Raw genomic sequence first — 16,334 nt, 5'->3', positions numbered from 1 at the left:
TAGCAAATAAGCCAAAGGAAGCACGCACCATTGCTGGTGTGTCTTTTTGCTAGGGGTGTAATGCTATACAAAATTCACAGTTCAGTACAAAGCTTGGTTTTGTGTTAATGGTTCAGTGAAATTTTGGTACATCAGGGATAGGAAATTTCTTTATAAATTATATATAATTAAAATTGCAAACACAAACAATTATGAATAGTAATCCAAAGGCAATGCATCTGTTGACATATCTGAATAACAATACCTGAGACACCTACTTGTATATTGTAAAAATATATAAAATTTAAACAATCAAAAATATAACATCATAACTAAATCTAGACTAAATACCATGTTCTCTAATACCAAGTGTGGTTGCATATCTTTAGCGACAAACACCCCTAGAGCTGGTGATGTACAGTACCAAAATTAATTTTTTGCCAACTTAAATAAACTTTTAATAATTACTTGATCACCAATTTATTCATATTAATATATTAAGTTAATTTTGTTTTTAAGGTTATCAGTTAAAACATTTATAAATGCAGCAAGATGGAGAACTGTAGATTAGTGAATCTAAGAGCCTAGACCAGGGGTGGCCAATCGTATCTGCAAAGGGCCGGTGTACAGTACAGTATATGCAGGTTTTTGGGGTAACCTTTAGGTCAGCTGTTCAAACCCAGGTGTGAGGACTCTTCAGCCAATCAGTCCTCTAATTCATGACCTAATTAGGCAGTTGTAGCGTAAACCTGCATACACACCGGCTCTTTGCGGATAAGATTGGCCACCCCTGGCCTAGACCAAATAAGGTTCAATGTTCCTAACAGAGTGGCTTTGCTGTTGTGAAATCAGAAAGCTGACAAGTTTTTATAAAGTACAAACTGTGTTCACAATGTGAGATAGACATTATCTATATAAACAGATTTAGCTTTGAAATAATTATTATAACAATTTTTAGGTAATTTCAGTATAATTGTTGACATCCCATATTTAATTAGGGGCACTTCACGTTCGTCAAAGTTGATGCTTTTTATCAACTGTATATCACAAATGAACCCAAGTAAAAGACTTCATTTAAAAAGTATGTTTCTATTTGAAATGAATTGTAAAATGTACTCAAATATTACACAAAACCGACTGCAATAAACACAAAGCAAAGCCAGTAAAGGCAACATTTTACTTCATGGGGCACAAACCAAGTCTTAGTTGCATACTGATCTCATGTTAATTCATCATTAATGAATCATGATGCACATTTTATCAAGCAATTGTTATATTTGTTATTATTATATTTGTTCATTCTGTAAACCTTTCTAAACTATTGAAGGAACAAGCCCTGAATAACAAGTTAAATAAGTTAAATACTGATCTCATATTTGTTCATCATCTATGACTCATGATGCAACAGTTACTATATTTGATACTGTATCTGTTAATTCTGTAAACTTTTGTGAACTACTGAAGGAACTACTGAAGAACTGCTGAAGGAACAAGTAATTAATAACAAGCAAAATACTGATTTCATGTTTGTTCATGATTAATGAATTGTGATCAATCTTCTTTTATCTCAAGTAGAAACTATATTTGTTCATGATTTTTACTTCAGTAGTAACTGAGTTATTACTAAGTATTTGTGCCCCATCAGGTAAAGTGTGTAAATAGTAGGCTAATGCACACAGCTGCTGCTTGCAGTCCATACATGTGTTTGGTAGCTTTTTTGAGCAACCCCCACACAGATACCAACTGCATATTACACAGGTGCTTTTAGTTTTATTTAGAGATGCAACGATCCGATATTCGGATCGGTGCATATTTGGATGTACCAATACCGATATTCGGATAAACGCATAATATAAACACCATTTTATTATGGGTTTTACGGCTTTTTTTTCTGCAGCTGTGAGAATTACTATCCCTTTGTTTTCTTGATGGATGGGCATTATTTTAACAAGATGGTCTATTAGTGAAAACAAAAGGTGTCATACACCGAAGTACATTGCAGCTGGCAGTTAGAACAAGGTTGAAAAAATGCTGGAGGTTCTAGTGTCAATTTTGGTCAGCAATTTCAGCCTTCAAAAAGTGTTTCAGCCGAAATAAAAAATTATTGATTGCCAAAATTTTGACGCATCACTACCTATAACCATGATTATTTTTTTAACCCAGCCAAAGTGCCACAGGGAAACTACACAGTTTCTGCCTTTCTCCAGTCATACACATACTTGCATGATGTCATTTCAAATGCATGTTGGATGTGTTTCTAGCTGACAGACAGTCTTGGTCTTATCAACTGCTTTTTTTAGGTGTTAGTGTAATTTACTGGGAAACCAAAATGTTTGAAAACTGCCTATTATGACTGAGTAACCAGCACTAGCCATAACCAACTCACAGCAACAATTACCATAATGTTTCTTGTGAACATCTACTTGTGAATTTAGCTTCTGCCAGTATCAATAAATATATTCATCTTCATTGTGCATACCAAACCGAAAAATGATGTATGTGTACCATTACAGCCCGACTTACTGCAGCAACTGTAAAGATGGTAGAAAAAGAAGCTGTGAGTATGTTAATCCCGTAACAGTCCTCCCCTTGATGGGCCCACTTCCTCCTCCTCCTGAATGCAGACATCTAGCTGTTTTTGTGCAGGAAACAAGATTCTAGCTCCGGGACAGGATACATTACATGGGCTTTAAAGGGGCTTCATTTCAGATTATCTGAAGGCCTGTCTTAATTTCCCCATGTCACTGTAATGCGCCTTGGTGAACCATTTAAAAAAAACTGAGATTACAGCAGGTCAGTCTGGCATACCCAGCTATCCACTGCCCAGGTTTTACGCTCCTCCTCACAGCAAGGCAGGGCTATGGTGAAAAGCAGACCGATACAAAAATGTCACAATCACAGATGTGCTGAGACATGGTCATAGACAAAGAAAGTAATGAGAAAAGGAGGGTGTGTAAAGGCTGCAGGCTGAAACCAAGGTGAAACTGTTAATCCAGGAACTGAATTTCAGAGAAGCCATGATGTGAATTACTTCTTTAAATATGCTTAATTGGATAAATCTGTATGTGTTAATAATTTGAATTCTACTAAATAAAACTGTTAGTTTTAGTGTCTATAGTAGTGAGCTGCACGTGGATGATATCCATCACCAACCCCGTCTGTCCTGCAAACATCTAAACTGTCCCTACCCCATCCCTGCATGCATGAAAACTGCCCCCACATTATTACCATCCCTGCAGGAATACCATAAAGATTATCTCCATTCCTAATGATACCAAGGGAATTATTTAATTTTCCCCCCATTGCAGTAGATTAGCTCAGATATCCGCGCCATTACCGTTTTCCCTACCGCCGTAGATTAGCGTGGACATCTACACCAATACCGTCTTCCCCATTGCTGTAGATCAGCATGGACATCCACGCTATTATTGCCGTAGATTAGCGCCGACATCCACGCCATTATTGCCGAAGATTAGCGCAGATATCCACGCCATTATTGCCGTAGATTAGCGCCGACATCCACGCCATTATTGCCGAAGATTAGCGCAGATATCCATGCCATTATTGTCATAGATTAGTGCGGACATCAGCACCATTATTGCTGTTTTCCCAGTTGCTGTAGATTAGCATGGACATCCGCGCCATTATTGCCATAAATTAGCGCCGACATCCGCGCCATTATTGCCGTAGATTAGCGCCGACATCCGCGCCACTATTGCTGTAGTTTAGCGCCAACATCTGATATTACGCGGATGTCAAAACAATCATCTGTGAATGCAGTCAAAAAACTAAAAATTCTAAAAGTCACCTGTTTTATTTGGTTACTTATGGTTAAGGTTAGGGCTGTGTAGGGGTTAAGGTCATCATGTTGGGATTAGAGTTTTCCCCATAGAAATGAATGGAGAGTCACCATAAAAGATATAATTACAAAGCTGTGTGTGTGGGTATTGCAGGGTCAGGGATTTTTGACCAGGCATTACAGTGTATCTGGTTAGGGCTATACTAGGTATCTAAAAATGAACATAATATTTAGAATCCTCTATGTTAACCTACTTAAATTGGGTAGATTGTTGTTTTTTATGAATGTATTAACCTTACACTATGTTCACTTTTAATGCCATCTACCTGACTATGAACATATTTATTATTTTATCAATAAGCAAATTATGGATAGAGATGGTTCCTGCAATTTTTATTTCTTTTGGGAGCTATTCCAGCATGCAGCTAGATCACAGGGTACTCATACTTCTCATTTACACAGTGGAGCACGAGTACTGATAAAGAATGTAAGGGCATTTTCATCACACTCCATCGACACTGTTAATTACACCACTAAAATTAGCACTGTATTAACTTTCAAAAAATTAATGGGCTTCCATAGTTCCTTTGTTCAGTGTGAACTGAACAGTGTAGAACTATAGCTGATGTAATTTAGAATATTAACATAATTTCCATCTGATTCATCAAAGTATGTGTGTACCCTGTGCTATGGTCTGTCAAAGACTCCAATTCCAATTTTGCATGACATTGGTTCCCTATAATAGCTATGTTACATGTATCAGCTTTTAAGTTTAATGCTTGTATATCAAAGCAACAATGTGACCAGGTCCAGAAAGCTGCTGTTTTTGCCACAGAGAAGCTCCCATTATCAGGACCAAGCAGCATGGCCATGACAGCATAATCTTTGCAACACTTCAAAAAATTGTCTTCTCTTTATAGAAGAGACCTGATAAAGAGCCTGGGCGATAGTCAAATTATTCAACAGGGTGGAGGAGAGACCCGATAAACAAACAAACAAACAAACAAACAAACAAACAAACAATCTTGAGGTCAGAGTATTTTCACTTGAAATTGCATACAAGATGTAACAGCCAGTAATGGTGTATTTATGCCTATAGCTATGTAAAACACACCTCCTTCCCCACAGTTAGCATAGACATGTTAATAATGGTACTATGGTGAATATCTATCTGTAAATAATGCTCAATGAAGGTGAGTTTCTGTCTTTTTTACAGTAAAATTAATAAGTTGAATAAACCCTCCCCCAGGCTCCACCGGTCAGTGATAGCAGTGCTACCTAGAGTAACTATGCCATCCACTCACCACTTATGTCAATTTTAACCTAAGGTTTTAGATGTTTGTGTGCAATTTTTTTAAAACTGTGTGTGTGTGTGGGGGGGGGGTTTGGATTTTTTATTTTTCCTCTTCAAAAAAAGAACTTTTTTTTTTTTTTTTTACCAAAGAACTAATGCATTACTGATTCACAAAGCACTCCACAAAGGATCTTTGCACATATACATACAGTACATCTTTATCATGATAAGATGCTAAACAACTTTTTGGTTTTGGTCAGAGTATTATGTATGTTAAACAACTGTGTGTCTGTTTCTCAATGAATTACCTATACTGTCATTATAGTAAATTATCCTTCATCCTGTTTCCAGAATAGGGCAGGATGTTTTAATCAAAATGTTAATTACAATGATGGAACATCTACAGTATCTTCCAAGTACACCCCGGATGGGTTGCCAGTCACATCACAAGGCATGCAATATTCATTCACTATACCAGTCCAATTTAGAGACACTAATTCACCTAACTATGTCCTCAGTCTGCAGGAGGAAACGCAAAGAAGATCAGAATAACATGCAATCTTCACAAACACACACACACACACACACACACACACACACACACACACAGAGCATGGGTAGGATTCCGACCGCCATCTCTGAAAGGTATGGTAACCACAGTACCCACTGAACCAGCCATGATTGTAATTTTTCTGAGATGGTTGAGAGATGTAGGAACTAAAGCCTCTCTACAGAGGCTCTGTCAGTGAACAAACATTAATTACATTAATTATTTCAGCCTATTGAACAAGTGCAGCTAGATTGCAACCATGTGAGTCAATTGCTCACGAATTAGTATTCTGTACATAGAAGAGGCTGTACTCTCTCCATTGGTTAATTTTGCATATCAGTATATTTTCCAGACACACTCATTTTACAATTTGATTCAAAGTACACAACTAATGCATAAGACCACATCACTTTGTTAATTTATCATCACGAGATCTTCAATAGAGAAAACTTCGTTAAATTACTTTTTTTGTCTCCGACATAATCTATCCCCAAAAAATCCCCAAATCAGCAACAGAAGTTTTAAAAAAATACTGGCATCATTACATAACAGCTGAAGTAATTCAGGATTTTAAAAGACAGACAGCTTCAGAAGTCCGACTATATTCTACACTTTATACTTTTTAACTACAACACAAGTCAACAGCATGTCTCAAATTAATTTCTGAATAATTGAAGTGTCACAAAAGTAGTTTTGAAAAGAGAAAAATTGAGAAATCCATTATGGAGATTTCTGGAATTTCCCCCTAAAAATCAATGAAGTTAATTTTTGATGCCTTAAATCATTTATGTGCAAGTGGCTACAATATGAAGTTCCCTCAGATATCAGTCCCCAACATGCTACGACTAGGAAAGGACTCTGTGTCGCAATAAATTAGAAGCCATTTTTGTGACAGGGTTTCAAAAATACTGCAGTTATGGCAGACAAGAAGTGGTATTGCTACTGCTTTATTGTGCCTATATAGATACATCATGGCCCATTTAAATACATCCAGACCCATTGTAAACAGTTCAGGCACGATTATTCTATACTGATAGACTCAAGTGCATAGACATAGTCATCTGCCTTGGTGATTTACGCAAAATAGAACATTTAAGACTAGCTTTTGCATTGCTTTTTAATTACCGCCCCTAAGTTAGTGCTTTCTAGCCTTAGGCAGTGGTAGTCTAATGATAACGGAATTATGCTTATGATCAGAAGGTTGCTGGTTTGAATACGTGACCAGCTGGGTACCACTGAGGTACTCTGAGCAAGGTACTGTCCCCAAGTGCTGCTCCCTGGATGCTGAATAATAGCTGCCACCTGCTATGTCACATATGGGTTAAATGCAGAGGATGCATTTTGTTGTGGTGTGTCAACAATGAATTAATTACTTTCACTCACATAAATTACAAAAACACCACCAAAGCACTGCATGAAAGTATGATGTTCTGGTCATACAGTCTGTCCTCATGTTTCCAGGGCCAAACTGCTTTGCAGACACAGCAGTGATCCCAGCAGGCCGGGAGGTGAAGATGGATGAGTGCACAATCTGCTACTGCACCTATGAGGAAGGAACCTGGCGCATAGAGCGTCAAGCCACCTGCAGCAAGAATGACTGTCGGCGCAGATAGAGGCGGGCCAAACAGATCACATGACACGGTACAGCCTTCATCCAGCCAACCAGAGGGACATTGCCGTGCCACATAACATTATGATTCTCCAACTACTCATGTATCCTGCAGACAGAAACTTTCTATGACTTTTGTACTTCATGTGAAAAGGATATTTATCTATTTTCATGTACAGTTCATGTATTAATTGTTAGAAAATTTGATGTAGAGTCAAAAGATATTTTTATAGGACTGTATTTTAATACACTGTGAATTAGGAGACAAAGCACTAATACATTGGATGGGAAGATAGACAGGTTACAGGAACATAAATAGTGCCAAGAAAACCATTAGACAAACTGAATACAACTCATTATCCCAGCTCTTGTGGGTATGGATGGTCTGTGAAATTATAGGAAATAATGATTGTCTGCAAATGTTTGTATTTGTTTTCTCAGTTGCTTGAAAATAGGTTTTTAATAGCATTTTTGTTTACATTATGATGCTGTATATTGTCAACATTTTGGACAAAAATTAAATAAAGCAAACTGCATATTGCGCTACAGGAGGTTCTGCGTGGCGTGGGACATGGTGCTGTCAGTTGATAATGGAAGTGAAAATGGCTAAGGCTTGCAGAATAAAAGAGCTTACAAAAGCTCAACCTTGCAATGGAGCAGTCCCAGAAAAGATGGACTACATTTTCTGGGATTCAGCATTCATTTAGGCAGTCCCATGATCTGCCAGGTGATATCTATACCAAAAAACACTAAAATAAATGCAGTGAGAGACCATTTGTGCAGCTTCATGCTGCAAACTGATCCGGTTTTTTTAGACCACATTCCTTTGAACATTTTACAGGGACAGAAAAGTACTAGTCCTTGGGAGAGAGAACGTGTACTCAACAGCTCAACAGTATCTAGCAAGAGCAAACACATACTCAACATTCTCCAACTGTAGCTAGCAAGAGCCAAAACATACTCAGTATACCCTAAAGGTGACTAGAGAGAGCTAACACATACTCAGTATACCCTAATGGTGACTAGTGAGAGCTAGCACATACTCATTATACCCTAAAGGTGACTAGAGAGAGCCAACACATACTCAATATACCCTAAAGGTGACTAGAGAGAGTTAACACATACTCAGTATACCCTAATGGTGACTAGTGAGAGCTAGCACATACTCATTATACCCTAAAGGTGACTAGTGAGAGTTAACACATACTCAGTATACCCTAATGGTGACTAGTGAGAGCTAGCACATACTCATTATACCCTAAAGGTGATAGGGGCTGTATATTTATCTTAAACATAAAACCCTGACAGGGTCATGGTGGGCAGGGTTTAGGTATAGGGTGTCACATTTATGAGCCTGTGTGGGTATTTCATGGCAATATCCCTGTAACACCCTCAATGGTATTTATGAAGTATACTATAATCTTTGTCTGCCATTATAATGGTGCCATCATTACCCTGTAAGATGGACAAATATGTACACAGCAAAAGCATATCCCTCCCCACTCCCGCCCCAATATCAGAGGGAGGTAATCTGATAAAGACCGAAAATGTCACCTCGGATTAGCTGGATGAAGAGACTGCATTTGTGTTTGGTTAAATACCCTCACGAGTGTGGAAATTGTGTCTGTGAGATCAACTGTACAGAGAGTGTGTCTGAGGCTAGCTCTGGTCATGGTTTAGTACAGAATTGATGTGGCTATGTATATATGTGTTCATTTGCACTTCTGGAATACATACATTTGTCAAAATTATTTAGGCATATATGTATATATATGTAAGATTAGAAATGGTAAAGATCTTGAACAGTGAAAATCAGCCAGAGACCAGTGCCTAAGGGGTTCTATACAATCGCTTGCTGGTCTCTCCTGGAGCCCATCTTCCCTGAACCCTGGTGGCAGGAATACAGGCAAGTCACATGACTCCCCAAGCCTAGAGCACAGGGTACTGTCAAGCCTTATTCTGATGATATGCTACACATGCTAACTACATACTTTAATACTCTGCTTAACTGCCATTATATGATTCATTTGTTATGTTCATACTTCCTTTTCACACTCTAATAGTATTTGTATCTAAGGAACAAATTTGATTTAATACAGTAAAACTGGTCAAAGTCGCCATCTTGTAACTCGTCAATGTGCCGAAGTCGACGCTCAAGCAAAAGTCCCGATTTTTCCTAATGATGTTTCCTTTAAAATTCCTTGTGTAACTCGCCGCTTGTAAGTCGTCAAATTCCCTTAGTCGTCACCTAAATCCCGGTCCCGAACAACACAAATGAATGGATTTTCCTACCTGTAAATCGACACCCCAATCGCTGCATTCCCGCCGCCTGCTTGTCACCACGGCAATGTAGAAACGAGGAATCCCCACCTATCGCACTAGTCGCTCGCTGGTCTTAAGTCTCGCGTGTATAGTGCGGTGTAGTAGAGGTATGGTGTTATATTTACTAGTCGGCAAAACGGCGAGATAGACATAAGTCGCCGAAGTGTCGATTTTATAAGTCGGCAAAACGGCGAGTTATATTTACTAGTCGACAAAACGGCGAGATAGACATAAGTCACCGAAGTGTCGATTTAGGTGTATCTCGTCAATTCTCTAAGTCGTCACTTTTAAGCTGGTCCCGCGAGTGTCGACTTAGACCGGTTTTACTGTATTTAGATTTTTGCATAATCTTTTGTAATTCTTCACTTTCCAATTGCTTGATTATTATATTTATAAAATATGTATCTATTTATGTTTTCTATAACGTCTTGTTAAATTCACTGGCAGAAATGACTGTATGTTTCCTAGAGATGGAAAACAAGCTGAAATTGCTCTATAATTTAAATAACAGAACATGAATGCCTTGTGAGGTATTAGTGAGCATGTGCAATGCTGACTGCAGTTCGCAGCTTCGACACCCCCTCAAGAGAGCGACGCCCTTCACCTCATAGGTTTTTGACTGGGAACATGGTGGTTGCCTCTCCAAACGGCTTAACTGGACTTTGATCTGTTGTCGGCTAACACCGTTGCAGTTTCTTTATATAAAAGGAATGACCGAGCCGATTTCTAGTTCCAGTACTTTATCAATAGATATAACAAACTTAGTCACAATAAACGCAAACGTCCGTTGCTCTATATACGCACATCAACTTTTACATTTCGTTAACGCAGAATATTATTAACAGGGCCACCTACTGGCAGTTTCTGTAAATCGTCCCAAATTTTAAAAAGTAAGATTTGATATATTAATTATTTGTCAACTAGTAATTACTGAATTAAACTACATTTATATATATAGCAATTTGCCCCCTTTTACATTAAATCAAATTTCCATCAATTCAACATAAAACAATATTAATCAAATAAAGATACAACAGACATGTTGACTTTAAATATTGGTGCAGATGAACTGATAACCAAACTCTGCAGATTTTGGTTACAAGTAATGATTTTATCTAGCATTAGAATGACTCTATATATAAATATAAACGAATATAAAAGGAGAATATGAAATCAACATGAAGTCTTGCTCATTAACCTAAAACAATTGTGAACCACAAAAGATAGGCGAGTGCTATCAAAATGGATACTCCATGTGCAACTCCATGATCCATAACAATGTACGAAATTATTGTGGAAACCAGTGTGGTACAGTATTAGCCAACCTTGCTATATACATTTGCAATTATTGAAACTGCAAACTTAAAATCGATATCATGAACATGAAAATTATTAATTATAAAATATACGTATAAAATAAATATACAGCCATTGCTTTCTGGGGGCTACACAAAAGGATTATTATTCCTCTGTGTATTGCAATTATGCCTTTGTGTACTGCAATGTTTTTACCATGAGAGGAAGTGAACCAATAGAAAACTACTTGTTTTCCAATTTGTTATATATGCTGTAGCTTTATAATAAGAGTTCACAGTTAAGAATGTGCAAATAATGTAGTTTATACATTAAATTCTTCCCTTATTTCCAGTTTCATTTTGTCTATAACAGCAATAATTCACCAAAAACAATGCAGTCTGCAGAGCAATGTGGCAAAGGAAACATGGTAGATTTCCTAGATGGAATCTTATCATTTTAATCTGTGGTATATAGACAGAGAAACTGTAAGTGACCGAAAACGCTGTATTATGAGCCGAAGCCAGGGCTTCCAACGCTGTGCTGTAACACTATGGCATGATTTTAAAAAAGCCCCTCATTGAAGTGACAACACTCTGAGGCCTAATTTGACCTACTTTCATATCCAAAATGACAGCTACACTGATCTTGTATTAACAGAGAGCTGACAGTCCAGCCAAAATTCAAAACAGGATCTGAGGCCCAGATCCATCAAAACAAAAGGACTCTTAAAACCTCTTTCCCTTAGTTTTATGCTAAACCAGCTTCTTGCAGGAAAAGTGCACTTCAATCAGGAAGAAGTCAGACTGAGGGGAGGAAGAAATGGTTCACTACTCCTAGATCACAGACTACACAGAGCACAATGCAGGCAAACACTATTCAAAATGCTAGTCCATCACAATGCAGACATGCAGTGCAGACAGCAATCATAACTGCATGCCCTTCGACATCAGGACGAAGTCAGAGTAAGCAGAGGACACGCAAATAGCAAGCAGGAAGGTAACAGGCAGGTAAAAGTCTTACCTACGGGACCGTCAGAACACTCTAAAATAAACCTGTTTTACATTAATCCCATGTAGGTTGATGAGCTGCTTGTTAATCTTGAATGAGAAATTTTAAAAATCATCTGAATGACACACAGAAACATAATCAATGAATACTGCATTAAGTTTTTCTTTAAAATACTGATTATTGAATAATGTGGAGCATGTGCAGAACGCCTAAGCCAGTTTGAATGATTGAGCGTGTACATGCAGGAGAAAACTGACTCACGATCGCATTATCTGGGTGTCTTAGTCTGACTTTGAGAAATTAGATTTAGTGCGATTTCAGTCGGACTAACTAACATGTGCATGTAAACGTACTGAATTTCTCAATAGAGTACCTGTGATGAACTCTGTGGTCCCATCTCCTCTGAATGACTCTACAGCTTACCTGTGAATACCTCTATGGACCTGATTTCAGTGAATGGCCCCATGTCGTCCCTCATCACTGGCTCCATTCCCCTCACACTTCAAGGGGCTTCAGTTCACAACTAGTAAATAACAGCCTAGTTTATAGTCTTCTAGCTTTGTGATAAATCCTGTTAAACTCATTATAAATATTTATAAACATTACACAGAAGTTAAACCCACAGCTAAAGTCCAGTTAATCTGATGAGTAAATCCAATTTAATTTTCAGGATCTTAATACAATACCCACATTGGACATAATCTATTTATTCAGTATGTCACTCCACAGAAAATCCTCCAGAGTACAAACTCACCAGGCTGTGATTCTGTACACAGTAGCCAAAAATCTAGCTGCAGAGAAGTTAAATATCTGATTTTAAATGACTGATATAAACTATATGAAATCTACAAATTTCCTTATAAACTAAACATATAATTGACATATTTTCAGAGAAATTGAATGTAAAGGAGTTTGCTCTAATTGACCTACTGAGGTGCTTTGGCCCCAGGAATGAACTGGCTGATGCGCTATAGACTTACATGTTATTAGTCTCACTGACGTTACATGCTATTAACGCACCACTGCTTTAGAATTATAATTTAGTGATCAGTGGTCATTGTTGACACACCACAGCACACAGTGCACAACAGCGAAATTGTGACATAGCAGGAGGCAGCTAATTCAGCATCCGGGGAGCAGCACTTGGGGTGGTACCTTGCTCAGGGTACCTCAGTGGTGCCTTGCTGGTCAGGGATTCAAACCTACAATCTTTCAATTACAAGTGCGCTTCCCTAACCATTAAGACACCACTGCCCGTTGACATGCCTTCGGTTGCAAACAAGTGATCCATTTATTTTACCAAGCGAAGTTCATCCACAGGAACCATGGCGTGGTATCATGGTGGTGGCGCCGACAATAGCGTAGCGGTCAAAAACCCTTTGCCCTTCTGGGGTCAAACACCTAACCCTAACATTCCCATTAAGCTGCCTATATACCTGTATGACCCAATTAACGACATGCGCCACCTAGTGTACACAAACAAAATTACTAACCTCCCAGCAACATTTGGCTTCAACATTGAATGTTCTCTCTTGAGTGTCCATCTGTAAAGCTTAAAATAGAACGTAGAACTGAGGTGTCCAACAAATCAGATTTCCACACTAGACTGGATTCCATCACTCATCATTTTCAGTGAGCATCTGTATTATGTGCTGACTCCTGTGTTGCATTATGGATTAGAAGATTCTGGAATTGATTACTTTTTTGCTCTCTTTATTCTCATTCAGGATTAGATAACTGACTCTGCCCAGTTACATTCTGTCTAGCCTGTCTGTGAGTGTGTAACACACTGGGGGCCTAGGCATGCTAGTCTGTGTGTGAGTAAGTAACACACTGGGGACCTAGGCATGCCAGTCTTTGTCTGAGTGCGTAACACACTGGGGGCCTAGGCATGCCAGTCTGTGTTTGAATGTGTAACACACTGGGGGCCTAGGCATGCCAGTCTGTGTGTGAGTAAGTAACACACTGGGGACCTAGGCATGCCAGTCTGTGTCTGAGTGCGTAACACACTGGGGGCCTAGGCATGCCAGTCTGTGTTTGAATGTGTAACACACTGGGGGCCTAGGCATGCCAGTCTGTCTGTAAGTGTGTAACACACTGGGGGCCTAGGCATGCCAGTCTGTCTGTGAGTGTGTAACACACTGGGGGCCTAGGCATGCTAGTCTGTGTGTGAGTAAGTAACACACTGGGAACCTAGGCATGCCAGTCTGTCTGTAAGTGTGTAACACACTGGGGGCCTAGGCATGCCAGTCTGTGTTTGAATGTGTAACACACTGGGGGCCTAGGCATGCCAGTCTGTCTGTAAGTGTGTAACACACTGGGGGCCTAGGCATGCCAGTCTGTGTTTGAATGTGTAACACACTGGGGGCCTAGGCATGGCAGTCTGTGTTTGAATGTGTAACACACTGGGGGCCTAGGCATGCCAGTCTGTCTGTAAGTGTGTAACACACTGGGAGCCTAGGCATGCCAGTCTGTCTGTGAGTGTGTAACACACTGGGGGCCTAGGCATGCTAGTCTGTGTGTGAGTAAGTAACACACTGGGAACCTAGGCATGCCAGTCTGTCTGTAAGTGTGTAACACACTGGGGGCCTAGGCATGCCAGTCTGTGTTTGAATGTGTAACACACTGGGGGCCTAGGCATGCCAGTCTGTCTGTAAGTGTGTAACACACTGGGGGCCTAGGCATGCCAGTCTGTGTTTGAATGTGTAACACACTGGGGGCCTAGGCATGGCAGTCTGTGTTTGAATGTGTAACACACTGGGGGCCTAGGCATGCCAGTCTGTGTGTGAGTAAGTAACACACTGGGGGCCTAGGCATGGCAGTCTGTGTTTGAATGTGTAACACACTGGGGGCCTAGGCATGCCAGTCTGTCTGTAAGTGTGTAACACACTGGGGGCCTAGGCATGCCAGTCTGTGTTTGAATGTGTAACACACTGGGGGCCTAGGCATGCCAGTCTGTGTGTGAGTAAGTAACACACTGGGGGCCTAGGCATGGCAGTCTGTGTTTGAATGTGTAACACACTGGGGGCCTAGGCATGCCAGTCTGTCTGTAAGTGTGTAACACACTGGGGGCCTAGGCATGCCAGTCTGTGTTTGAATGTGTAACACACTGGGGGCCTAGGCATGCCAGTCTGTGTGTGAGTAAGTAACACACTGGGGGCCTAGGCATGGCAGTCTGTGTTTGAATGTGTAACACACTGGGGGCCTAGGCATGCCAGTCTGTCTGTAAGTGTGTAGACACTGGGGACAGTTTGTGTTTATTTAACAGAGAAAATATACACAAAAGAAAGTTCAGCATGTATTTCATTCCTTAATTTTCTGCTTCACAGGTTTTTTTTTTTTTTATTACTGGGTCATGATTTTCATCTACTGATCAATTACAAGCATTGCAGGTAAACAACATCTACATCCAATACAGGCAACACACACACATTCACACAATTTGGACTGCAATTTAAAACACCAGTTTGCCTAACCACCTGTTTTTGATCTGGCAGTGCCTGGAAGAAACACAAAAAAACATGATAACGCCACACATAAAGAGCCAGGGATGGGATTTCAGGCTACTCTTTTCAATCAGTATATTGGCCATCGTAATACATATGTGTAATTTACCTTGAATTATGAAGAGTACAGTACTAATGTCTTGAAACAGGAGCACGATTACATGCATATGCTATATAATGTAACTGAGCACAATAGCTCAATTATATAAAATTTAGCCCAGTTATTTCACACTGTCGTCCCGGGTTCTAGACAGACCCTCAGAAGGAGCATATTAGCAACAGTCTTTCAGTGCCGCATGTCACATTGCCATGTTTATCCAGAGTTCAGCAGTTATTCAGCCATGCTGGTGCCAGACCTACAACTTTCACAGCCAACTGAGATTTGTTACCATTTTTGTGTTATGACATAGTTTGCGGTTATTTTGTAACAAATGAAGGTTGTGAAAGACTCAACTAAAATACTGCATAGGTTTTATATCTGTTAACTTTAAAAAGCCTTGTAATTTACTCAGTTGTCTTAGGAAGTAAACCGTATAAATTTAGCTTTTATTTGTGTTATGGTTCTATCTGATCACTAGAGGGAAACCTATTCCACTTATGGGTGATGCAAGGAGAATATTATGAGGAAGGTACCCGTTACTGAGGATGTTCCTGTTCAAGTTCAAATTAAAAGCAACCATTCAGCTTCTTATTGACTGTTAGTGACCAATCAAAGATAGAATTGTAATTCTACCTAGATTTTATGCATTATCTTATTACGAGAAAGAAATATTGCTGTTATATAATGGTAATCCGTTGGTAGAACTAAAATTTTGATTCTTGCATTTCATGCCCCTGTACACAAATGATCAGTGAAACCCTGTTCATAGATGATCAGTAAATCCCTAGACACTATTGGAAGTCAAACCTCAGATCTTAAAAAATATGCAATAAAAGAGAACTTTTCAAGACAGCAAGAAGGTCCACAGGGT

General features: G+C 39.3%; 1 protein-coding gene across 1 annotated transcript in view; it reads left to right on the top strand.

The window, feature by feature from the left end:
- vwc2 (von Willebrand factor C domain containing 2) overlaps window positions 1-7,777 on the top strand; it is a 33,460-nt gene extending 25,683 nt beyond the window's left edge. Inside the window, exon 4 of the mRNA XM_023825670.2 lies at window positions 7,084-7,777. Coding sequence (XP_023681438.1) covers window positions 7,084-7,235 — 152 coding nt within the window. The 3' untranslated portion in view covers window positions 7,236-7,777. The remainder of the gene's footprint in view (window positions 1-7,083) is intronic.
- Window positions 7,778-16,334: the final 8,557 nt, after the last annotated feature.

The sequence above is a fragment of the Paramormyrops kingsleyae genome, chromosome 9 (genome assembly GCF_048594095.1).
Source record: "Paramormyrops kingsleyae isolate MSU_618 chromosome 9, PKINGS_0.4, whole genome shotgun sequence".
In the NCBI taxonomy this organism is placed as follows: Eukaryota; Metazoa; Chordata; class Actinopteri; order Osteoglossiformes; family Mormyridae; genus Paramormyrops; species Paramormyrops kingsleyae.
The sequence above is the reverse complement of the archived record's forward strand: the minus strand, read 5'-3'. Positions and strand labels throughout refer to the sequence as shown.